The 19292-nt window shown below is 36.1% G+C and overlaps 1 protein-coding gene across 1 annotated transcript in view; it reads left to right on the top strand.

Annotated features, from left to right (window-relative positions):
- TACR3 (tachykinin receptor 3) overlaps nucleotides 1–15017 on the top strand; it is a 60870-nt gene extending 45853 nt beyond the window's left edge. Inside the window, exons 4-5 of the mRNA XM_024741824.1 lie at nucleotides 12383–12579; nucleotides 13997–15017. Coding sequence (XP_024597592.1) covers nucleotides 12383–12579; nucleotides 13997–14309 — 510 coding nt within the window. The 3' untranslated portion in view covers nucleotides 14310–15017. The remainder of the gene's footprint in view (nucleotides 1–12382; nucleotides 12580–13996) is intronic.
- The last annotated feature ends 4275 nt before the right edge of the window (nucleotides 15018–19292 follow it).

The following is a 19292-nucleotide window of genomic DNA, read 5'->3' as shown; positions in this document are numbered from 1 at the left end:
TTCACTTTAATTAAAACACAGTTAGCTGGGCACCTCCAATACATACCAATAGCATTAATTAAAATGAGCATATAATGCATACAATGCAAGCACAGTACCTTGCACATAACAGGGTCTCAACAAATTTTAGTTTCCCTTCTGTCTTAGGAGGCAACTGTTTGTCCCTTACTTTTACTCTTTGAGATTTTATTTATTATTTATTAACTTGCTTATTTATCTACTATCCTCTTTCTTAAACAGTCTTATAAAACTAAATGTACCTACATATTGTTATCTTTTCTGAGTTATTCCTTTCAATAAAAAGCAAATTCTTTCTTTTTACCACTGCTGAAATTAAGGGGAGAAAGCACAAGCTTCTAGAATATGTGTTTTGACTTATATTTACCTTAGGGTATAAATAAATCTACACTGACATAATATCACACATCATAAAAATAAGTTTGTGTATGAAAATAGTTCCTTTAGCCACCATTGAAATAGAATGCAATGAACAATCCAGACATGTATCTATCTTTCTCTATTAGTAACATACTAAAATTCAATTCAATGGCATCATGAAGCCTATGCTATTGTAATGATTAATTTTATGTGTCATCTTGACTGGGCCATCAGATACCCAGATAGCTGGTTAAATATTATGTCTGGGTGTGTCTGTGAGGATATTTCCAGAAGAGATTAGCATTTGAATTGGTGGAATAAGTAAAGCAGATGATCCTCCCCAATGTAGGTGGACATCATCTCATCTGTTGAGAGCCTAAATACAACAAAAAAGCAGAAGAAGGTTGAATTTGCTCTCTGCCTGACTGCTTAAGTTGTGACATCTATTTTCTCCACCAGCCTTCCTGGGTCTCCATTTTGCAGATGGAAAATTGTGGAAGTTCTCGGCCTCGCTAATTGTTTGAGCCAGTACCATATATATGCATATATATACAAAATGCTCAATAAATATTTGCAGAATCAATGAATTAACAATGTATGAAGCAATGCCATAATGCCATTAGCTAAACTAATGAGGAATAGATTAGATGATCAGAAAAAAATGTATTCTCCCCTAGATCAAATATATTTTTATATAAAAATGAAAGTGCTCAGAAATTGGACTACTTCTAGGAAGGCCAAAAATATGGAGTATACAATAAGGAGCTGTGCAGTATAATTGATATCATAGCAGTATTAGTAAGGGTTCTTCAGGGAAACAGAACCAATAATACAGAATATATTCATTCCTATCTTTCTATATTCATTTTTATATTCATTCATTTCCATGACATTAAATATCATCTATAGATCTCTGACTCTGAAATATATATTCCAAAGCAATACTTCCTCTATGAGCTCTAAGTTTATGCAATAATCAGCTGCATACTTGATGTCCTTGTTTTGGCTATTTCTGAGGTATTTTTAGATTATAATATACAAAACTGATCTTTAAGTCTCCATGTCTGTCGTAAAAGCAGACTCTTTCTACAGTCATCCAAATATTAGTAGTTGGCACTTCCATTCACCCAGGTATTAAATTAAACCCTAATGAGTCCCTCCTGAAAAATATCTCCCATTTCTGTACTTCTCTCCACTTCCATTGAAATAATTCTCCAAGATACTATCATTACAACAGTCATTTGGTCCACTACCACCGCTTCTCCAACTCATTTCCCCAGATCTACACTTGTTCTCTTCAAATTTATTCTCCATTCAGCATCCAAGATTTTTTATTGAGATATAATTTTAAATATAACATTATATTAGTTTTAGGTATACAACATAATGATTTAATATTTGTATATATTGCTATATGATCACCACAGTAAGTCTGGTTAACATCCATCAGCACACATAGTTATAATTCTTTCTTATTATGGGAACTTTTAAGATCTACTCTCCTAGCAACTTTTAAATATACAGTACAGTATTGTTAACAATAGTCACCATGCTGTACAAGATGATGTTTTTAAATTCTAAATCAACTCATGCAGTCTGCTTAGTTTTTCAGTGGTTCCCTGATATAGTTAAGAAAATAGATCAAAGCTATTGCAAACCCCCAAAATAACCTATGAGATCCTGCAGAATCTTGCTACCACTTACTCTGCCAATCTAATTCTATGAAACTTCACCTTTCACATAATATGTTCCAGTGACACTTGCTCTCACCTGCTCTAGCACATCAAAGTTTATCCCACTTCTCAGTCTTCACTCACACTATTATCAGGACATAGAATGATGTGCCCTTCATTCTTCTCTCTGTACATCCTCTAGGTTCCAGCTTAAATATTACTTCCTCAAATATAACTTCCATTGCATTCCATAAATCTAGATATAATTCTTTTTCTCCATAGAAATCATCATAATTTGTAATTTCATATGTATTTGTGTATTTATTATGTAATGACTACATCTTTAATAGGATGTAAATTCTGTGAAAATAGACAACTTTTTTTTCTTTTTAATTTAGCACTGTATCTTGAGAGCCTAGGGCCTTGGTTTCTTTAGAAAAGTGGCATTATTGTAGAACAATTGTAATTTAAGGATATAATAGATTAAGTAAGCAAACATAATTGAACTTCTTTCTTAAAGCTGTACCTTCACATGGTTCATATAGCTATTCTTTCCAAATATCCGGCTAAATACAAAAGCCAAGGGCAATAATAATGATTTTAATTTTGGTTTAAAATATATAAAGGTGTTTTTGTTTTATTCACTGAAATAATATTTTTGAAATCCTATTATGTACATGAGAGGGCAAAAAACTGGTAAGATAAATGACATTTTTTGCAATTAAAGTGTTCATAAAATGGTTGGTAAAATTAAAATATCCTCAGTCAATAGGTATTTATTGAATGTCAAGAACTATGCTAAGTTTTGGAGACACAAAGATGAATAATGCCTGTCCCCATATCCAGACAGAAGAAAACAGAAACATGCTCGACTGTAACATATATCTGTGTTATAAGTATAATATGCTAAGTCTAATTAGGAAGTATTTAACCCTACCTGCATGAAGAAATGAGGGAAGCTACTCCAAGAGGTGAACTTGAGGTACTCTCCCAAAGGATGGAGAGAAAATTTTACAGGGAAAGAAATTGGATTAGGGCATTCCAGCGGTAAACATGTGCAAATCATGTAGATTTATTTCAAGGTAACTACAAATAAGGACAACATTTATTAATAAACCATGTTTTCTTAGTTTGTCATATACTATAGAGAAAAAAATTAATTTTCAGTGACTGATCTTATTTTCTATAGAAATATAGGAAAGAGTAATCTTAAATATTCTAGATTTATGTTGTTTCAAAAAACAATTAAAGTATGCACACCTTTAAGATAAAAGCCAATTGCAAAAGACACTGGCTGGCTCAACCTTTCAGACCACAATTTATTAACAACACTGTGTTTCTAAAAGGACAAGATATATAAACACATATCAAGGCATAAAATCTGCTGTTCTGGCAAATGATGTCAGCCTAGCCCTTCACCTGGCCAGGAGCATTCTCAAGATACCAGATCCCTCCTTGCAACTTCTAGAACAGAGAAGGATGAGATGACCTGGCAGTTGATTGCAGCTCTTTCCTCTTTTACACCCTCTTCCCCAGAAGGGTAACTGAGACAGAAATCTTCTTGACTCTCTCCCCCACTTCTGTCTGTCAAAAGATCCTAAACCCTAACAGTAACTATTTATTTGAGACTAAAACAGTCCTTTCAGCAGACTTGCTTTATGGTTTCCAGGTATAATGAATATATGATATTGTCAAAGATTTATGCTTTTTTTCCATTTGTCTTTAACTGTGTTTGACATAAATAAATAACGTGGAAGTAAGTGGTACCATATGAGCACATAAAATATTTGAAGTATTGAGTCCCTATTTCATAGTTTTAGTACAGATAAGTCTGTCCTTATTCATGTAGTGTTAGATCAGCCAGGTTCCAACTTCAAATTCTCGGGCCCACTCCACCATTCCAACTTATTTTCTCACTCTTTCCCCTTCCAGATTTAGAAAAATATCTCATATCACATAAATCTCATTTGAGCTGTCCCTTAGTGGAGTAAGGTTCTTTGACTACCCTTCACTTAAGCATCCCCTGAGAATGCTACATGAGGAAAGAAGCAAAGGTTATTTTTCAGGGTCTTAAGAAGCAGAATGTATACAAAATGATCCCTAGCTAATGAAGAAGGAAGAGGCCCAGTAATCCTAGCTCTGAACTTGCCTTTGGGATCTTAAGAAATCATCTCCCTCCTTGGTTTTAAGTTTATCATCCATAAAATGGAGAAACTATATGGTCAAAGGTTTTTCATGGAGTTTAAATAAACTCATATATTTGAAAGTTTTAAAATGAATATAAAAAGCACTAAGCCTTTTACTAAAATCAAAGAGGGACACAACTCCACTGACTCATACACCACTTCTGCCCTTAAATGTATCCACTGGCCATACGTCTCTCAAACGACAATGTAACTATCAGCTTGACTTTCCTTTAGTGATTCTCAAAATGACTGTTAGAACTACCTGGCTGAGTGCAGCACTCCAGCAAGCTGAGCATTGTTTCTGTAGCACAGAAACTGTGTCATCACAAACTAGCACAGAAAGGTAGTAAAGGGAAAGACAAGGAAATAGAAGTTTTGAAGGACAAGAAAGTCCTTAAGTAGAGCACAGAATGAGAAATTGTAAAACACTGCTATACCTTCCAGAATTTAAGAGAGAGAAATTTGAAATGTAAAGTCAGGAATGGGCTCTCTATTGCTGTCCAGTTACAGTGTAACAACCCAGGCCATCTCAATAAGTAAGATCAGAAGATATTGATCAAACAATTTCAAATTCCAGTCCCATTACTAAACTATCACCTTGTAGTTCACTATGAATGATACATTTATATATTTTGTCCATATGTTCTGAGTATTATAATTTTATTACATTTTTGTGTTACTAGCTAGATGTATACCTTTAAAGTAAACCACATTTTTAAACCATATTTTGACATTCTTCCCTATTCTACTATAAAAGAAGCTTCAAAAACATGACTTGGCCCCAATATTCATAATATGTGACAATTTGTTTTTTGTTAATTCTTTTTGAAGTTGGTCTTATTTATTTGAATAGCTGAAATACTGGTAGATAAATTTGCTTCTATTGTTTTATAAACCATAGAAATTTTTTCTGGCTATTTTCTATTTTAACTGTCTTCCTCTAAATACTAACAAGCCAGATCTGCTCCTTCAGAAGTGAATACCTAAGTTTGATAACAAAGAAGCCTTTTGCCTTAATCAAAGGAACCACTCTTCAGTCTAAGCTCAAGTGACAGATTCAATTGGACTTTTGACTTGTATAACAACCACAAAGAATCTATCACCTTGCCCAGCAAGTAAGCCTTCTCAGTGCTTGTCATTTCTGTTACAAAGGAATTATCATGGAAAACAGTGCTTGTGAGGAAGGCCATATATAACCTAAGAGAGGCTCAAGTGATGGAAATAGAGATCCTGGTCTATCATTTACTTCCCCGAAAGCAATTTCCAGGCAATCAAAACCTCTCTGGAAGTCTCCATTTTCACTGGGAACTTGTATAGTATTTTGCCTCCTACTTTGCTGGAATTAAGCCATATGTAATATACTCTCCTTAGCATTTCAAACACTGTATTGATCTATTCAGGCTGCATAACAAAATACCATAGACTGGTAGTTTAAACAACAGAAATATTTTCTCACAATTCTGGAAGCTAGAAGTCTGAGTTCAAGGTGTCATCAAGGGTTGGGTTCTTCTAAGATCACTCTGCTATGTTGCAGATGGCTGTAACCCTCTATCTTCACATGGTCTTCTTTCTGTGTATCTGTATTCTAATCACCTCTTTTTTTTTTTTTTTTTTTTTGCGGTATGTGGGCCTCTCACTGTTGTGGCCTCTCCTGTTGCGGAGCACAGGCTCCGGACGCGCAGGCTCAACGGCCATGGCTCACGGGCCTAGCCGCTCCGTGGCATGTGGGATCTTCCCGGACCAGGGCACGAACCCGTGTCCCCTGCATTGACAGGTAGACTCTCAACCACTGTGCCACCAGGGAAGCCCCACCTCTTCTTTTAAGAACACCAGTCATATTGGTATAGGTCCCACACTAATGACCTTATTTTAACTTAATTACTTCTTTAAAGACCCTGTCTCCACATACAGTCACATGCTGAGGTGCTGAGGTACTGAGGGTTAGGACTTCAATCTATTAATCTGGGGGAGTGACATCAGCAAGATGGCCAAATAAGATGTGCCTCATCACAGCCCCACTCAACGACAACAATTTGGCATCTATCCACGGGCAAGAGTGCTTTTGTAGAAACTGGGAGATCCAGGTAGGAGACTGTGAAACCGCAGTGCAGTCCAAGAATGAGGAGAGTCACTTTGAAGAATGGCCTGCACCCTGGCGGCTGACTCGCCTACCACGGTCTCAGCTACAGATCCAGAAACAGCTTCATACCTCTGAGGACTTGGGTACAGCCCCGTCTGGCTTTGGTTCCATCACCAGCACCATAGCTGGGAGAGTCTTGCCCACAGGAAGACAGATAATAGACATACAGACCTCTGTTTGGCTGTGAACCCCTGAGTGGCCCATGAACCAGCTCTGCCCCTGCTTAGCTGTGAACCAGGAATCCCTTGAAAAAAGTGATTTAGACAGTCACCCACGGATCAGAGAGCCTTTGTGGAAGTCCAGGAGTCCAGCAGAGAAGTTCCAGCACAAAAAAATCTGAGGTTGGATGCAGTGGAAAGAGTAAGAGGAACAAACTGACTTTACACACATCACCTCTTCCCCAAGGTGACACAGCTCAGTGCCAAGAGGGCCTTCTCAGCTGTGATTTCTCCCTGGGGGGGCAATAAGAGCATGTGACGGGGGAGTGCCAGGCTTCCTCGGATGTGTGCAGCCCTGCCAAAGATACCCATCTCTGTCTCCCTCCATCCAGAGGACTGTGGAGATCTGCACAACTAGGGGACAGAGAGCAGCTGGGAGAACGGCAGGCAGGGCTCCAAACTGAACGTATCAAAGGGACTTGGATCCCACTAACCCATCATGGACTCCATCAGGAAGCCAGCTCACAAGCCACTGGGGATGCCTCACAGATGTTAAGAGAGTAGATCTTAAATGTTCTCAACACACACACACACACAAAGGGTAATTATGTGATGTAATGAAGGTGTTAACTAACCCACCTGGGATAATCATCTCACAATAGATACATGTATCAAATCATTATTTTGTACACCTTAAACTTGCACAATGTTACATGCCGATTATATCTCAATAAATCTAGAAAAAACTTCTAATAAATAAAAAGGCATGTAAACTTTAAAGAATGTGGTGGTGAGGACATAATTGAGTCCATAATAAGCCTCTATAAGTTTTTATCTTTAACCATGATCCCATAACATCAAACTTTATTTCCTCTTGCCTTAATGGACTTCTTATTCTAATGTCCTCCTGTCTTCCTTTTTGTGGCTGCTGGCTGCATTCCTTTTTATGTCTTCAGATCATCATAAACCTGAAATCTTACAATACTTTAAAATTCTAAGTTTCCAGTGGACAAGTGAAACTACATTAAAAATGAAGCATGACCAATGAAGTGTAAAGAAGTAGAATCCAAACACAATACTGCACACACACACACACACACACACACACACACACACTCACACAGAAATATTTTCCACATTCCATGTATATACACATAGGGTTTTCTCATTTGTTTCACCTTGACATAATTCCTTACAGGCATTGCTCTAAGCTAATGTTAATTGTATAGTCATGCTAGTTGGATTTGGCAACAGTGTCAAATTTCTTGGATGACACTAACAAAATACACCTATAATCACATCTAATTATGAAATTATTGGCAAAATTCAACTCGTCTTCTGGACTATCCTGAACTTTTTTCACAAGTGTTACTACTTAGTTATCTTTTTCTCCCTTGGGACTGAAGTTTTTAAGCATGTTCTTTTAAACTGAAGCAGCAAAAGTCCAACCTAAATAGTCCAAGAAGTAGTACTTTAGATTTTGATGCTTGTCATTAATTTTTTTCCATACATTACTCTTGAGAATATTATTTTAATTTGCTATTATGAAGTTAGAATAAGCAGGCCTGTAATTTTGAACTAAGGAGATATAATGGTTATTTAAGAATATTTGTGCAGATAAAAGGTACAGAGAAGTGGTAGAGTATATAGTCCATGGGATGGTTCTTCAAAACATGCTCTGAGGTTTTAATCAAAACAAGAAGTTCCTTCTCACATACAGTTGGCCATTTCCAATTCAGACATTTAAAAAGAATAAATTCCCCCTTGAAGAATATAATTCCTAGATTTTTTTAAGGTTGGCAATATTTCCTAGACTGGCAAATTAATTTCCTAGACTGATTCTTTTTTCTCTTACAACTTAAAACCTCAAAATCATCCATCCTGCATTAATTTAATATGATAGATAAGAACAGCTGCAGGCATTCCAGTCTAACCTGTACAGGATAAAAAGTCAAAGATTTTTTTTCCCTGATACCTGAAGAAAAGGTGCCCAAAGCTTATTCTCACTAACTTATGACATGCATTTCCATCCTGCCTATGTACGAGTAAAGTGGATTCTAAACTATTAAGAAGAGGCAATGTTGCTATAAGAGCTACCTCCCTTGTCCCACCTCCCTTCTTTCTCAACTGGTAAGTCCCTGTGCCAAGGACAATGGATGGCCACAGCTATCCATGTTGCCATGGAGAGTAAATCCAATCGCCACAGAAGCTGGATATGTCTTTCTGCTTCAAGAAATACCCAACATCGATCAATCTTTGTATCAAGTTACAATAAAATTTGTTAAGGCATGGTGAAAGATTTGAGTCATCTCTATCCCAGTCTTTTATCTTGCCTGAAACGTATCAGGAGTTTCAGAAAGTCCACCAACTTTCCTGCTTAGCATATGTAGCCTGTCTGAGCTAGTACCATTGTCCAGCCATGAGACACAGGGGAACTGAGCAGTTGCACATCTATCATTGCTCAAGGTTTGTGCTTCAAAATGCTCTTTCCCTTGCCTTTTTATGAGGAAGATGATTACAATTTCTTGATTTCAGCATTTCACAAAGCAAGGCAATTTTGTCCACCCAGGAGCCTACTTTTGCATTTACATCAAACCTGGGGGCCTGAAAGTTTGATATATGAAATCATTCCAGAAGATTTTATGAGCAGAGACACAAGGTAATGGTTCAAATGTATTTGAGAGCAATAAATCAGTAAAATATAGCTGTTGTTTCACGATAAAAGATCCTTTCTTTTAGGTTCTTTTAGATTTTTCCTAAAAATCTTCAAATAGGTCTCTAAATGTTTTGCAACAGGGTCCTTAAGGCCATATATATGTGAATTATAAGTTATCTGATACTCTGTTTCTACACATGCACTTTAATTTTCCCACATTCCAGACTTCTTCCACATTGATGGTAGGAAGTCACATTACAAGACTCTGATAGCCTTTGCAGCTCTTCAGCTATCGTTGAAAAACAGTTTCATGCAAAGGGAAACTGGTTAGTCTGTATAAAAGCAATTAAATAAGCTTTTATGTACATTTGCTGATTCTGTATTTAACACAGTAGCTTGTACCATGTTCACATTGTCATAAATATTTTTCTTACCCTTAACATTTATTCAGAACGAAATGCAATGCTTTCATGCATCCAGAATAATATATAAGTAATACTGTTTGTGCACTAACATGCTTTACCTGAATTTGTTTGCCTAGAAAAGGGAAATAGTTCTATATACACATGTTCATTTTAAAGTTGGAGGACAAATGATACCAGTGATTCATGACAGAGTAAAACTGTGAACATCACTTAGCCAACTAAAAGTCTTTTAGCTTTTGTATTCAGTTTCATTTACTTATTTTTCAAAACTTTGAACACCAATTATGTGTGAATCCAGTCTACATGCCTGAAATACATAGGTAAAGAAAACAAGCAGAACATTCTTGCTTTTTTTGTGTTCTAGCATAAGGAGACACAAAGTAAAGAATAAACACAACCAACTGAAAGTAAAGAGCAAGCTAAGGGGTTTGGGGTGCTGGAAGGACAGATTGCAATTTTAAATAGGCTGGTCAGAAAATGATTCACAGAAAAAGTGACAACTGTGCAAAGGTTTAAATGAGATGAGGTTGCTAGTCAGTGAGAATAACTGGGGGAAGAAGGAGAGGGAGAAGCCAGGGAGAATAATCTTGGACAGGAGCTTGTGTACAATGTTCAAGGAACAATAGGATGTTCACATATTGAAGAATGAAAAAAATCAACCAAAGCCATGTCATTCAGTCTAAACTTCCCTGAGTCTACAGGTAACATGCATTGAGTCATTCCTGCTTATAATAAACTAGTAAGTTTCATTCCTGCTTATAATAAACTAGTAAGTTCTCATAAATATTTTCAATTTATTTACACGTTTGCATCCCCATTCTTACGCAGTTTTAATTTACATTTTTGCATTTTTCATTATATTATAATCTTCTTCAGGATAAGGAATTAGTTTTCTACTCATTATTTTTCTCTATTATGTTTTTTAGACCCAATAGACATTCAATAAACCTTATTAATTGTAAGCAGAAAAAAACAGACTTAAGAGGCTGAGTTTTAAAAATTTTAACTTAGATCCCATGAATCACAGTCATCAAATCTTTTGGTCTTTGCCTGAGCTTCCTAAAGTGCAATTGAAAACCAATTAATAAGTTGTTAGATGTGTGAAACATTGTATAAATGTAAAATTATAATCAAATAGACTCCTTACTTGTATTCTACAAATATATGAATAAAAAATAGGAGAGATAAAATGCAGAATTCTGAACACAGTTATTCAGAAAAAAAATGCAATTGACAGAACATTGAGAAAATCAAAACACTGCATGATGGGGCCAGTGATGACATTCTGTGAGCTACTGACCTGGATTTTCAGCTCTGATGGCCAATTACCATCAGCTAATACTAAATACCTGGATGCTAACCGCGATTAGGCCCTTGGGAAAGCTTTGCCTTCCACATTGATCCATCATGCCTTGTCTATTTCTAGAATCATGTCTCTCATGATTTTTAATCTTGTCAACTTTCATCTGAATCCCAACTTGCAATCAAATAATGAGTCCAGTACTTAAATAATGTACTTTCATAGCTTCAAGATGCTACATAGGCTGTTTACATCAGGACTTTCTCTGATTGGTGTTCTGTGACTGTGGTTAAGCCTCAAAATTATTTTATTTATTATTCTAAACTTTTTACAAATTCCCAAAAGAAGTATGAACAAATTTACTCGACAGATTGGTAATGAGAAATATTAAATGAGGTTATCTGAGGATGTTGTTATTATTATTTCTTTTCACATAGAAAGTGAAGCTGCTCACGGTGTTCAATAACTTTGAGTCTACCTTTCTTATAGACACAATGGAACAGATTTTAGCTTATTTACAGACACACAAAACATCCTCCCATTCAACTTCCTGTTATGAATTGTACATTGTCGTTCATTATTCATTCATTTTATATCTAATTATCTATCTCCAGCAATACACTAGAGACTGTGCTAGATGCTGGGGACGTTAATATAATTAAGACATTCTCAATGTCTTTTAGGAATTTAAAGACTAATGGAGGAGAAATAGAGATTGACATTCTACTTTGACTAGAGCTTTCCAGCATACTGTGGTTCAAAAGTGTAGAACAGAGGAAATGGCCCATGCTTACCAAACTCAAAGAAATTGGTATATAAACCAGTTGTATAAGCCAACTGCCTACTTACAAATTTAAAAGTAGTGATATTTTCTCAAACTAATGTGAATATCCTTTTCCACTATCCAGAGAAACCTTTACCAATATCAGATTAGAAAAGAAACCAAGGTAACATTCAGACGGTTTCCCAGTGAGAATGGTATTAGAGTAAAGAAATCTAAACAGCCATAACCTATACTCAGGCTATAATAAATACTGAAGAACACACTCAGCCACTACAGCCTGATATACCTCCACTGTGACTCAACAGTCAGTTCTCTAGATATAATGTCTTCACTATTTTACAGTTCAGGCTAGCACAGCCAAATCCTAGCTCTTGCTTCTTTCTCCCCCAGGCTTTTTGATGTTTTATAAACACGTATTTTCTTCAAGCCAATTAAAATGTATTTGGTTCTGTTTGAGTGATTGTCACCCATTCACTAGGTGACACAAGCACGCTTTCTTGAAACTTACCTTAGGTAACTATCCTTATATTATCTTGCCATTTTTTAATATATTGACTATTTCTTAGGCACGCTATGTATTTAACTGTATTGGCAGAAAAATATGATTTGCAGTAGGCTATTAGAACTAATAGATACAATGACTTTTATATTTGCCAAAAATGACCTCTTTCTGTCTTCCCAGGTTGTAAAAATGATGATTATTGTCGTGGTGACATTTGCCATCTGCTGGCTGCCCTATCATATTTACTTCATCCTCACCGCGATCTATCAACAACTAAATAGGTGGAAATATATTCAGCAGGTCTACCTGGCTAGCTTTTGGCTGGCAATGAGCTCAACCATGTACAACCCCATCATCTACTGCTGTCTGAATAAGAGGTAAACACAGGACTACCAAATGCAAGCTCCTTTTCACTTCTGACTTCAGTGAAAGCATATAATGCTGTTCCAGCTCCCTGATGCACATTTAAAATTCAAAAGGAAGGGAAAATTGAAAAATTCACTGAGAGGAGCACAGAGCTAGATATTTTTCTAGACTCCTCCCTATTTAATGAAATAGCTCACCTTAACAATTACCTCCTCAAAACAATGCTTTTAGGGATTCTACCTGGGTGGGTTTTATATAGGCCAAATTCTCTCTCCAAACCCTTTAGAATTATACTTGCCAAAGACAAAGAAATGCCCTGTTATTAAAGGAGGAGAGTTGAAAATGTGCTCAAGTCCTCCAAGAAATGAAGGCACTTCGTAGAAATGCACAGACAGAGAGATGATGGCATATGTGAGTGGACTCTATTAAAAAGGATGTCTTGTAAATAGACTTCAAAATAGAAGGTGTTGTGAGAGCAACAGAAGCAACACTAAAGAATGACAATCCTCCTTCCAGCATAATGAGGTCAGCGAGTTAGACAGGGTGCAGCCTCTGGTGGAGGGGGCGCTATTTTTTAAAGTGAAGTTGGAAAGAAAAGTAGAAATATTCACAGTTCAATTTAAGACTGGGAAAAAAAAGGTAAACTGTGGTTTCCAGATAAAAAGCACCTTAGTTGTAAGGTCAGCACATGGAGGAGAAGGGTTAAGTTTCATAGGGTCAATAATTTCCTTAATAAACCAATATGGTTTAGCACAAGCAGAAACTGAATTTCATGGAAGTAACTACATGACCTAAATCCTAAGCTCGTTTTCCAGTTGGACCTCTACCACACCGTTCCTCAAGTTTCTTAAAAACTACTAAATTCTTACTTTTTTTCAGTAAGTGCATAAGCCATATATCAATTCAAACCTCCCCATAAGCAGTACATCTGTTTTTAATCAACTTCATTTAATGGTTTACAAAGCCAAGGATTTTGCACTTTCATATATGATTAGATAAAAACCATCCAGATGAGCAATTAATTTTAATATTAAATGAGACTTTATAAATGTGTAATTATTTCTGTCAGAAGCTATTTTGAAATGTCATTTTTAATTGCCTTACCCAGCAAACTTAATTCACTTATGTAAATGTATAAAATTATTAAAGAAACATACACTGTTTCTTTAGCATATTGATTAGTGATACTGTGCTTTTACTATATGATGAGCTTGCTTCTCATTGATGGAAAATTAAGATTCAGTTCAAACAAGAAGAACGTAAAAGACTAGTACCAATACTGTGGCATAAATTCTAAGAGTTTGACTAGAAAATTAAATTAAAAAACTGAGTTGGCTTAACTGCATTAAGTAGGGCTTTCTGCACCAGTTGAAGGAAATTTCCACTTGAAAACATGACTTTTTCTTCCCATGGCCTGCTTCTCCTCAGATTTCGAGCTGGCTTCAAGAGAGCATTCCGCTGGTGTCCTTTCATCAAAGTTTCTAGCTATGATGAGCTGGAGCTCAAGACCACCAGGTTTCACCCGACTCGGCAAAGCAGCCTGTACACTGTGACCAGGATGGAGTCCATGACAGTGGTGTTTGACCCCAGTGATGTGGATAAGACCAAATCCAGTCGGAAGAAGAGAGTGCCTCCAAGAGACCCAAGCTTCAACGGCTGCTCCCGCCGGAATTCCAAATCTGCCTCCACCACTTCAAGTTTCATAAGCTCACCCTATACTTCTGTGGATGAATATTCCTAAATCCATTTCCTCAGCTGAAAGAGTAGGGTGAGGCCATCATGGTGCCACCATAGGCCCACACCCTCCTGATTGTCGGTCAGCCCTGTCCTACATACTCTCTGAAAATAGAAGGGCAATTTTTAGGCAACTATGTTTCAACTGAGAAAGATAGCATATAAGTATAACAAAGACACTATTCAGGTATTTGCCCCCTCAAAAGTAAAATGGCCTTTAAATTTATTCTTTGAAAACGGAATTATTATATGTAACAGAAAAATATACTGAAAAATACTTGTAGAATGTTCCATTTTTCTCACTGAAAAACTGCAATATACATTTGTGACACTAAGGTGACATATGATTTTCCCAAAAGATTAAAGAACCTTTAAAATATAATTATGTGAATGAATTAAAACAAAACCTGTATAAAATGATATGTTTTCATCTATAGCTATAAAACAGAAAAAAGTTATATGACTAATTTTACCATTAGAATGATGGAAACTTAACCTCCAGGAGTAAAAGTTAATGAAAATCTTTGCAAAAGAGAACTAATTCTGTGGAATAAAATTTTTTTGAGATTTAAAGATTTTCTCCAAGAAATGTAACTGAAAAAGAAATCTAATCAAATTATTAGGCATCTGTACATATTATTTTCTTTACATTTTTATCTGGGAAAGTGGCTTCAAAAGAAAAAAAATAATTATTTACTTTTTGACCATTACATATATTAAAGCGCCAAAAGCTAAGAAACAAAGTTAGGGCCTTAAAATGACAAAGCAAATCCTTCTGATCCTCCCTATTTTATTTTTCACAAATATTTTTAAAAATTTTTAAAAGATAGGTAGATTACAAAACACTAAAGATGCTTTCTAATGGAGAAGGGAAGAATCTCTGACTACCAATTTTATTTTTATTTTTTTTGTGTGGTACGCGGGCCTCTCACTGTTGCGGCCTCTCCCGTTGCGGAGCACAGGCTCCGGACACGCAGGCTCAGCGGCCATGGCTCACGGGCCCAGCCGCTCCGCGGCATGTGGGGTCTTCCCAGACTGGGGCACGAACCCGTGTCCCCTGCATCGGCAGGCGGACTCTTAGCCACTGCGCCACCAGGGAAGCCCCTGACTACCAATTTTTAGGTGAGAATTAAATATAGTAATTCATAGTTATGACAGCGGACAAGAACATCTACTAGCTCCAAAGGGAAACGTGTTTCTCCTCCATAACCCAAGGAAAACGTTTAAGGTGGATGTCAACTTAATACTTGTACAGTGCCCTTATTCTCTCCCCTTCCCCCACTGAAAAAAAGAGTAAGGACTAGGGGAAAGTATCAGAAAATATATTCAGATGCAAAGCCTTAGGACAAAAAGTTTATGTACTGCCTATATGTATATTAGTACCTATAGGTAAATCAAGTAAGACGTAGAAAGCTGAATCAACTGTTAGAGTAGAAAGCTGGACCATACTTGGATAAATGTGAACTAATACCAGGCGAACGAGAATAATATACACCTTTCCACAGAGAGACCCTTCCTTTTGTCTGCTTAGATAATTCAGAAATTTCTCCAGAAAGAAATGAGCTAATGGTCCTAAAGAAGCATCTGTTTTACTACAAGCAAAAATATACTGACACATTTCTGAAACCCATAACAAAACAAGGTACACCATTAAGCGTAGAATTTACCTTCCAGACCTCAGTGCTTATAAACCATCTTTTCTTGAATTAGGGATACTCTCACTCCTGCTCAAGAAAGCAGAAACCTCCTGAGAATGTGGTTGTATAGTACAGACTTCTCCTTTAAAATAGTCAGATTTTTAAAGCTATCCAGCTAAAATAAATACCGATAACACTTTACTGGATTTTCATGTCTCCATCAATACAGAACCTCCTGGTTTTTTTTAAGAACAAGATAAAAGCAATTATTTCAAGAGAATATCACGGTCTATTGCTCCTACAGCATCAAATTTTCCAATCCTACCCCCTGTTTTGGACCTGAAGTCAGAAATATTTAAAGTGTTACAAGGTGTTCAAAAAGTCTACACACCCCTCATCGTATGTGTTTAAGCTGAATTTCTTCTGATTACACCAACAAACAAGTAGATGCACATACATACATACATACACACACATGCAAGTGTGCAGACACATACAGTCTGTTTAACGTATGTAAGAACTTCAAAGTATTAAATTCAAAACTGAATGCTGAAATAGTAGTGGCCTTTACAGAGTTGCCACAAACAGTTCAATAAAGTCTGTGAAGCTTGTATGCATGCTTTAGATAAGCAAATGTATTACCATTTACTACCTAATTGTTGAATATGTTTTTAAGTGTTCATTCCAAAATATGTAAATGCTTATCATATAATGTGAAAGTGTCAAGAAAAAACCTAATATTTTAAAGCAAATATTTCTTCTTCTTTAATTTATAAATGATTGTGGGACTAGCATTAATGAACGTTCTAGATACATGGGACCATATTCAGCTGTAGAATAGGAATGTGAAGTCTGGCCCCCAAAATCAATGTAATCATCCCTCACCAAAATACATTAATACTGGGTCGTATGGTAGTTCTATTTTTAGTTTTTTAAGGAACCTCCATACTGTTCTCCATAGTGGCTGTATCAATTTACATTCCTACCAAGAGTGCAAGAGGGTTCCCTTTTCTCCACACCCTCTCCAGCATTTATTGCTTGTAGATTTTTTGACATGGCCATTCTGATTGCTGTGAGGTTATAACCTCATTGTAGTTTTGATTTGCATTTCTCTAATGATTAGTGATGTTGAGCATTCTCACATGTGTTTGTTGGCAATCTGTATATCTTCGTTGGAGAAATGTCTGCCCATTTTTGGATTGGGTTGTTTGTTTTTTTGATATTGAGCTGCATGAGCTGCTTGTAAAATTTGGAGATTAATCCTTTGTCAGTTGCTTTATTTGTAAATATTTTCTCCCATTCTGAGGGTTGTCTTTTAGGACAGGAATAAAGACGCAGACGTCGAGAATGGACTTGAGGACACAGGCAGGGGGAAGGGTAAGCTGGGATGAAGTGAGAGAGTATCATTGACATATATACACTACCAAATGTAAAACAGATAGCTAGTGGGAAGCAGCTGCATAGCACAGGGAGATCAGCTCAGTGGTTTGTGACCACCTAGAGGGGTGGGATAGGGAGGGTGGGAGGGAGACACAAGAGGGAGGAGATATGGGGATATATGTATGCATATAGCCGATTTACTTTGTTATACAGCAGAAACTAACACACCATTGTAAAGCAATGATACTCCAATAACGATGTTAAAAAAATACTTTAATACACCTGAAAAACATAACTCCTGCCTTCACACATTACGGAAACTCAGTATAATTTAGCAGGACATCTAAGGAAAAATATTGCTCCAATCAGCTGTTTTGTTTGTATTCCTTTTGTTGTTGTTGCTTTGCTTGCCAAGTATCATCCTTCTGGCATGATGCAAATACCTGAGGTCCAGAGAGTATCTTTAATACTTTTTAGGGAAAACTGACATCATTTACTCAATACTCATGACTCTTAAACCAAGACCTTATGAAGCAGAATACTTTAGGTTCAAAAATTTGAAAAGTAATAATAATAAAATGAATGAATACAATATGAAAAAATGAAAGAGATAAGATTTTTGGTCTGAATTTTGACACTGAGAACTGTAGAATGATACACATGGAAACCAGCTTTAGTAGGAGTCATGTTAAATAAAGCTATGCCAGTATTTTCATATTTGTCAGGGTTTGGAAGAATTTGCCACCAAAATTCACTCTACCCTCTGATGTTCAAGTTCACTGTGAATCTTTTTCACTGTTTGTAGGCAAACAGTGGCTGGAAATACCAGGCAGATGGTCAAAACATCCTAGGTGTTTTTGTACTTAGATCAACAGCAGAAGAATACAAACTATTTTGAGAGAATTCTAAAAGACTCAAAAAACCTTGCATCATTTTAAATACTGTTTTTAAAGACAAAAATAATAAACATTGTATTTTCATTATTTTGCATCTGGACAAAGTGTTTTTGAAATTCCCTGCATGGGAAAAAATTAAAGCAAACATGATTACTATAGAATCCAATCAAACATCTTTTATTTTTTTAGCAAGCTCAGTATGCTGCTGCATTTTTTTTATCTCCCAACTTCACGACAATGACATTTCTGATCCAGCAGCCAAATTCATATTCTTTTCCAGATCCTGCCAGTCTCTTATAAACAGAGATCCTATGCATTTCAAAGTGAACTCCTCCCTTCCAATGCACACAGAAGAATGCCAAGAAGCTTAGTATCATACCTCAGAAGAACAAAATAAATGTGAAAAATCAATGCTGCCTAGCTCAGAATTTGAATTTGGTTTTTGTTAGTGCAGAATTTCATCAGAAAACTTCTGATTAGTGTCTGGTAATTTACTCCATCAAATACAAAGGCAGGATAATTATAACAATTTCGCACATTTACGAGTAACAATTTGAGTTCCCACTTATTTTTGTCCGTGTGCCAAAAGTTAAGAAAATTCAAGCATGACACTGGCCAGGTTGTAATATTTTCCTTCGGGCCAAGCAGGAATGGAGAATAATGTCCAATAGTTCTGAACAAATTCAGTAACTGTGTGTTGTAAAATAGCTTGGCAAAAATTCTGTGTACATAAGAAATAAATGTATATAATGTTTGTAGCTAGTGAATAAAGTATTTTCAAGTTGTGATAATTATACTGAGTAGATTTAATACATTCATTACCCTTTGTATATGTGGTGATATGTAACAGATTTGATTTCTTTTTTATTTTCCTTTAAAAGCATTAAAAATAATATTAAAAATAAAAGCAGTCAATATTTTTCTACTGGAACATATGTTCCAAAACATATGTTATGGAACGTCCTACCTTGTCTAAACACATTCACCTAACCACCCTTCAAAACTATATTGTGCTTCCTCCTTTATTTTTCTTCATAAAAATGTCTAGCTTTCCTAAATTACCTTGATTCGGAAAAA

The sequence above is a fragment of the Neophocaena asiaeorientalis genome, unplaced genomic scaffold (assembly GCF_003031525.2).
Source record: "Neophocaena asiaeorientalis asiaeorientalis breed wild unplaced genomic scaffold, Neophocaena_asiaeorientalis_V1.1 scaffold218, whole genome shotgun sequence".
Lineage (NCBI taxonomy): Eukaryota > Metazoa > Chordata > Mammalia > Artiodactyla > Phocoenidae > Neophocaena > Neophocaena asiaeorientalis.
The sequence above is the reverse complement of the archived record's forward strand: the minus strand, read 5'-3'. Positions and strand labels throughout refer to the sequence as shown.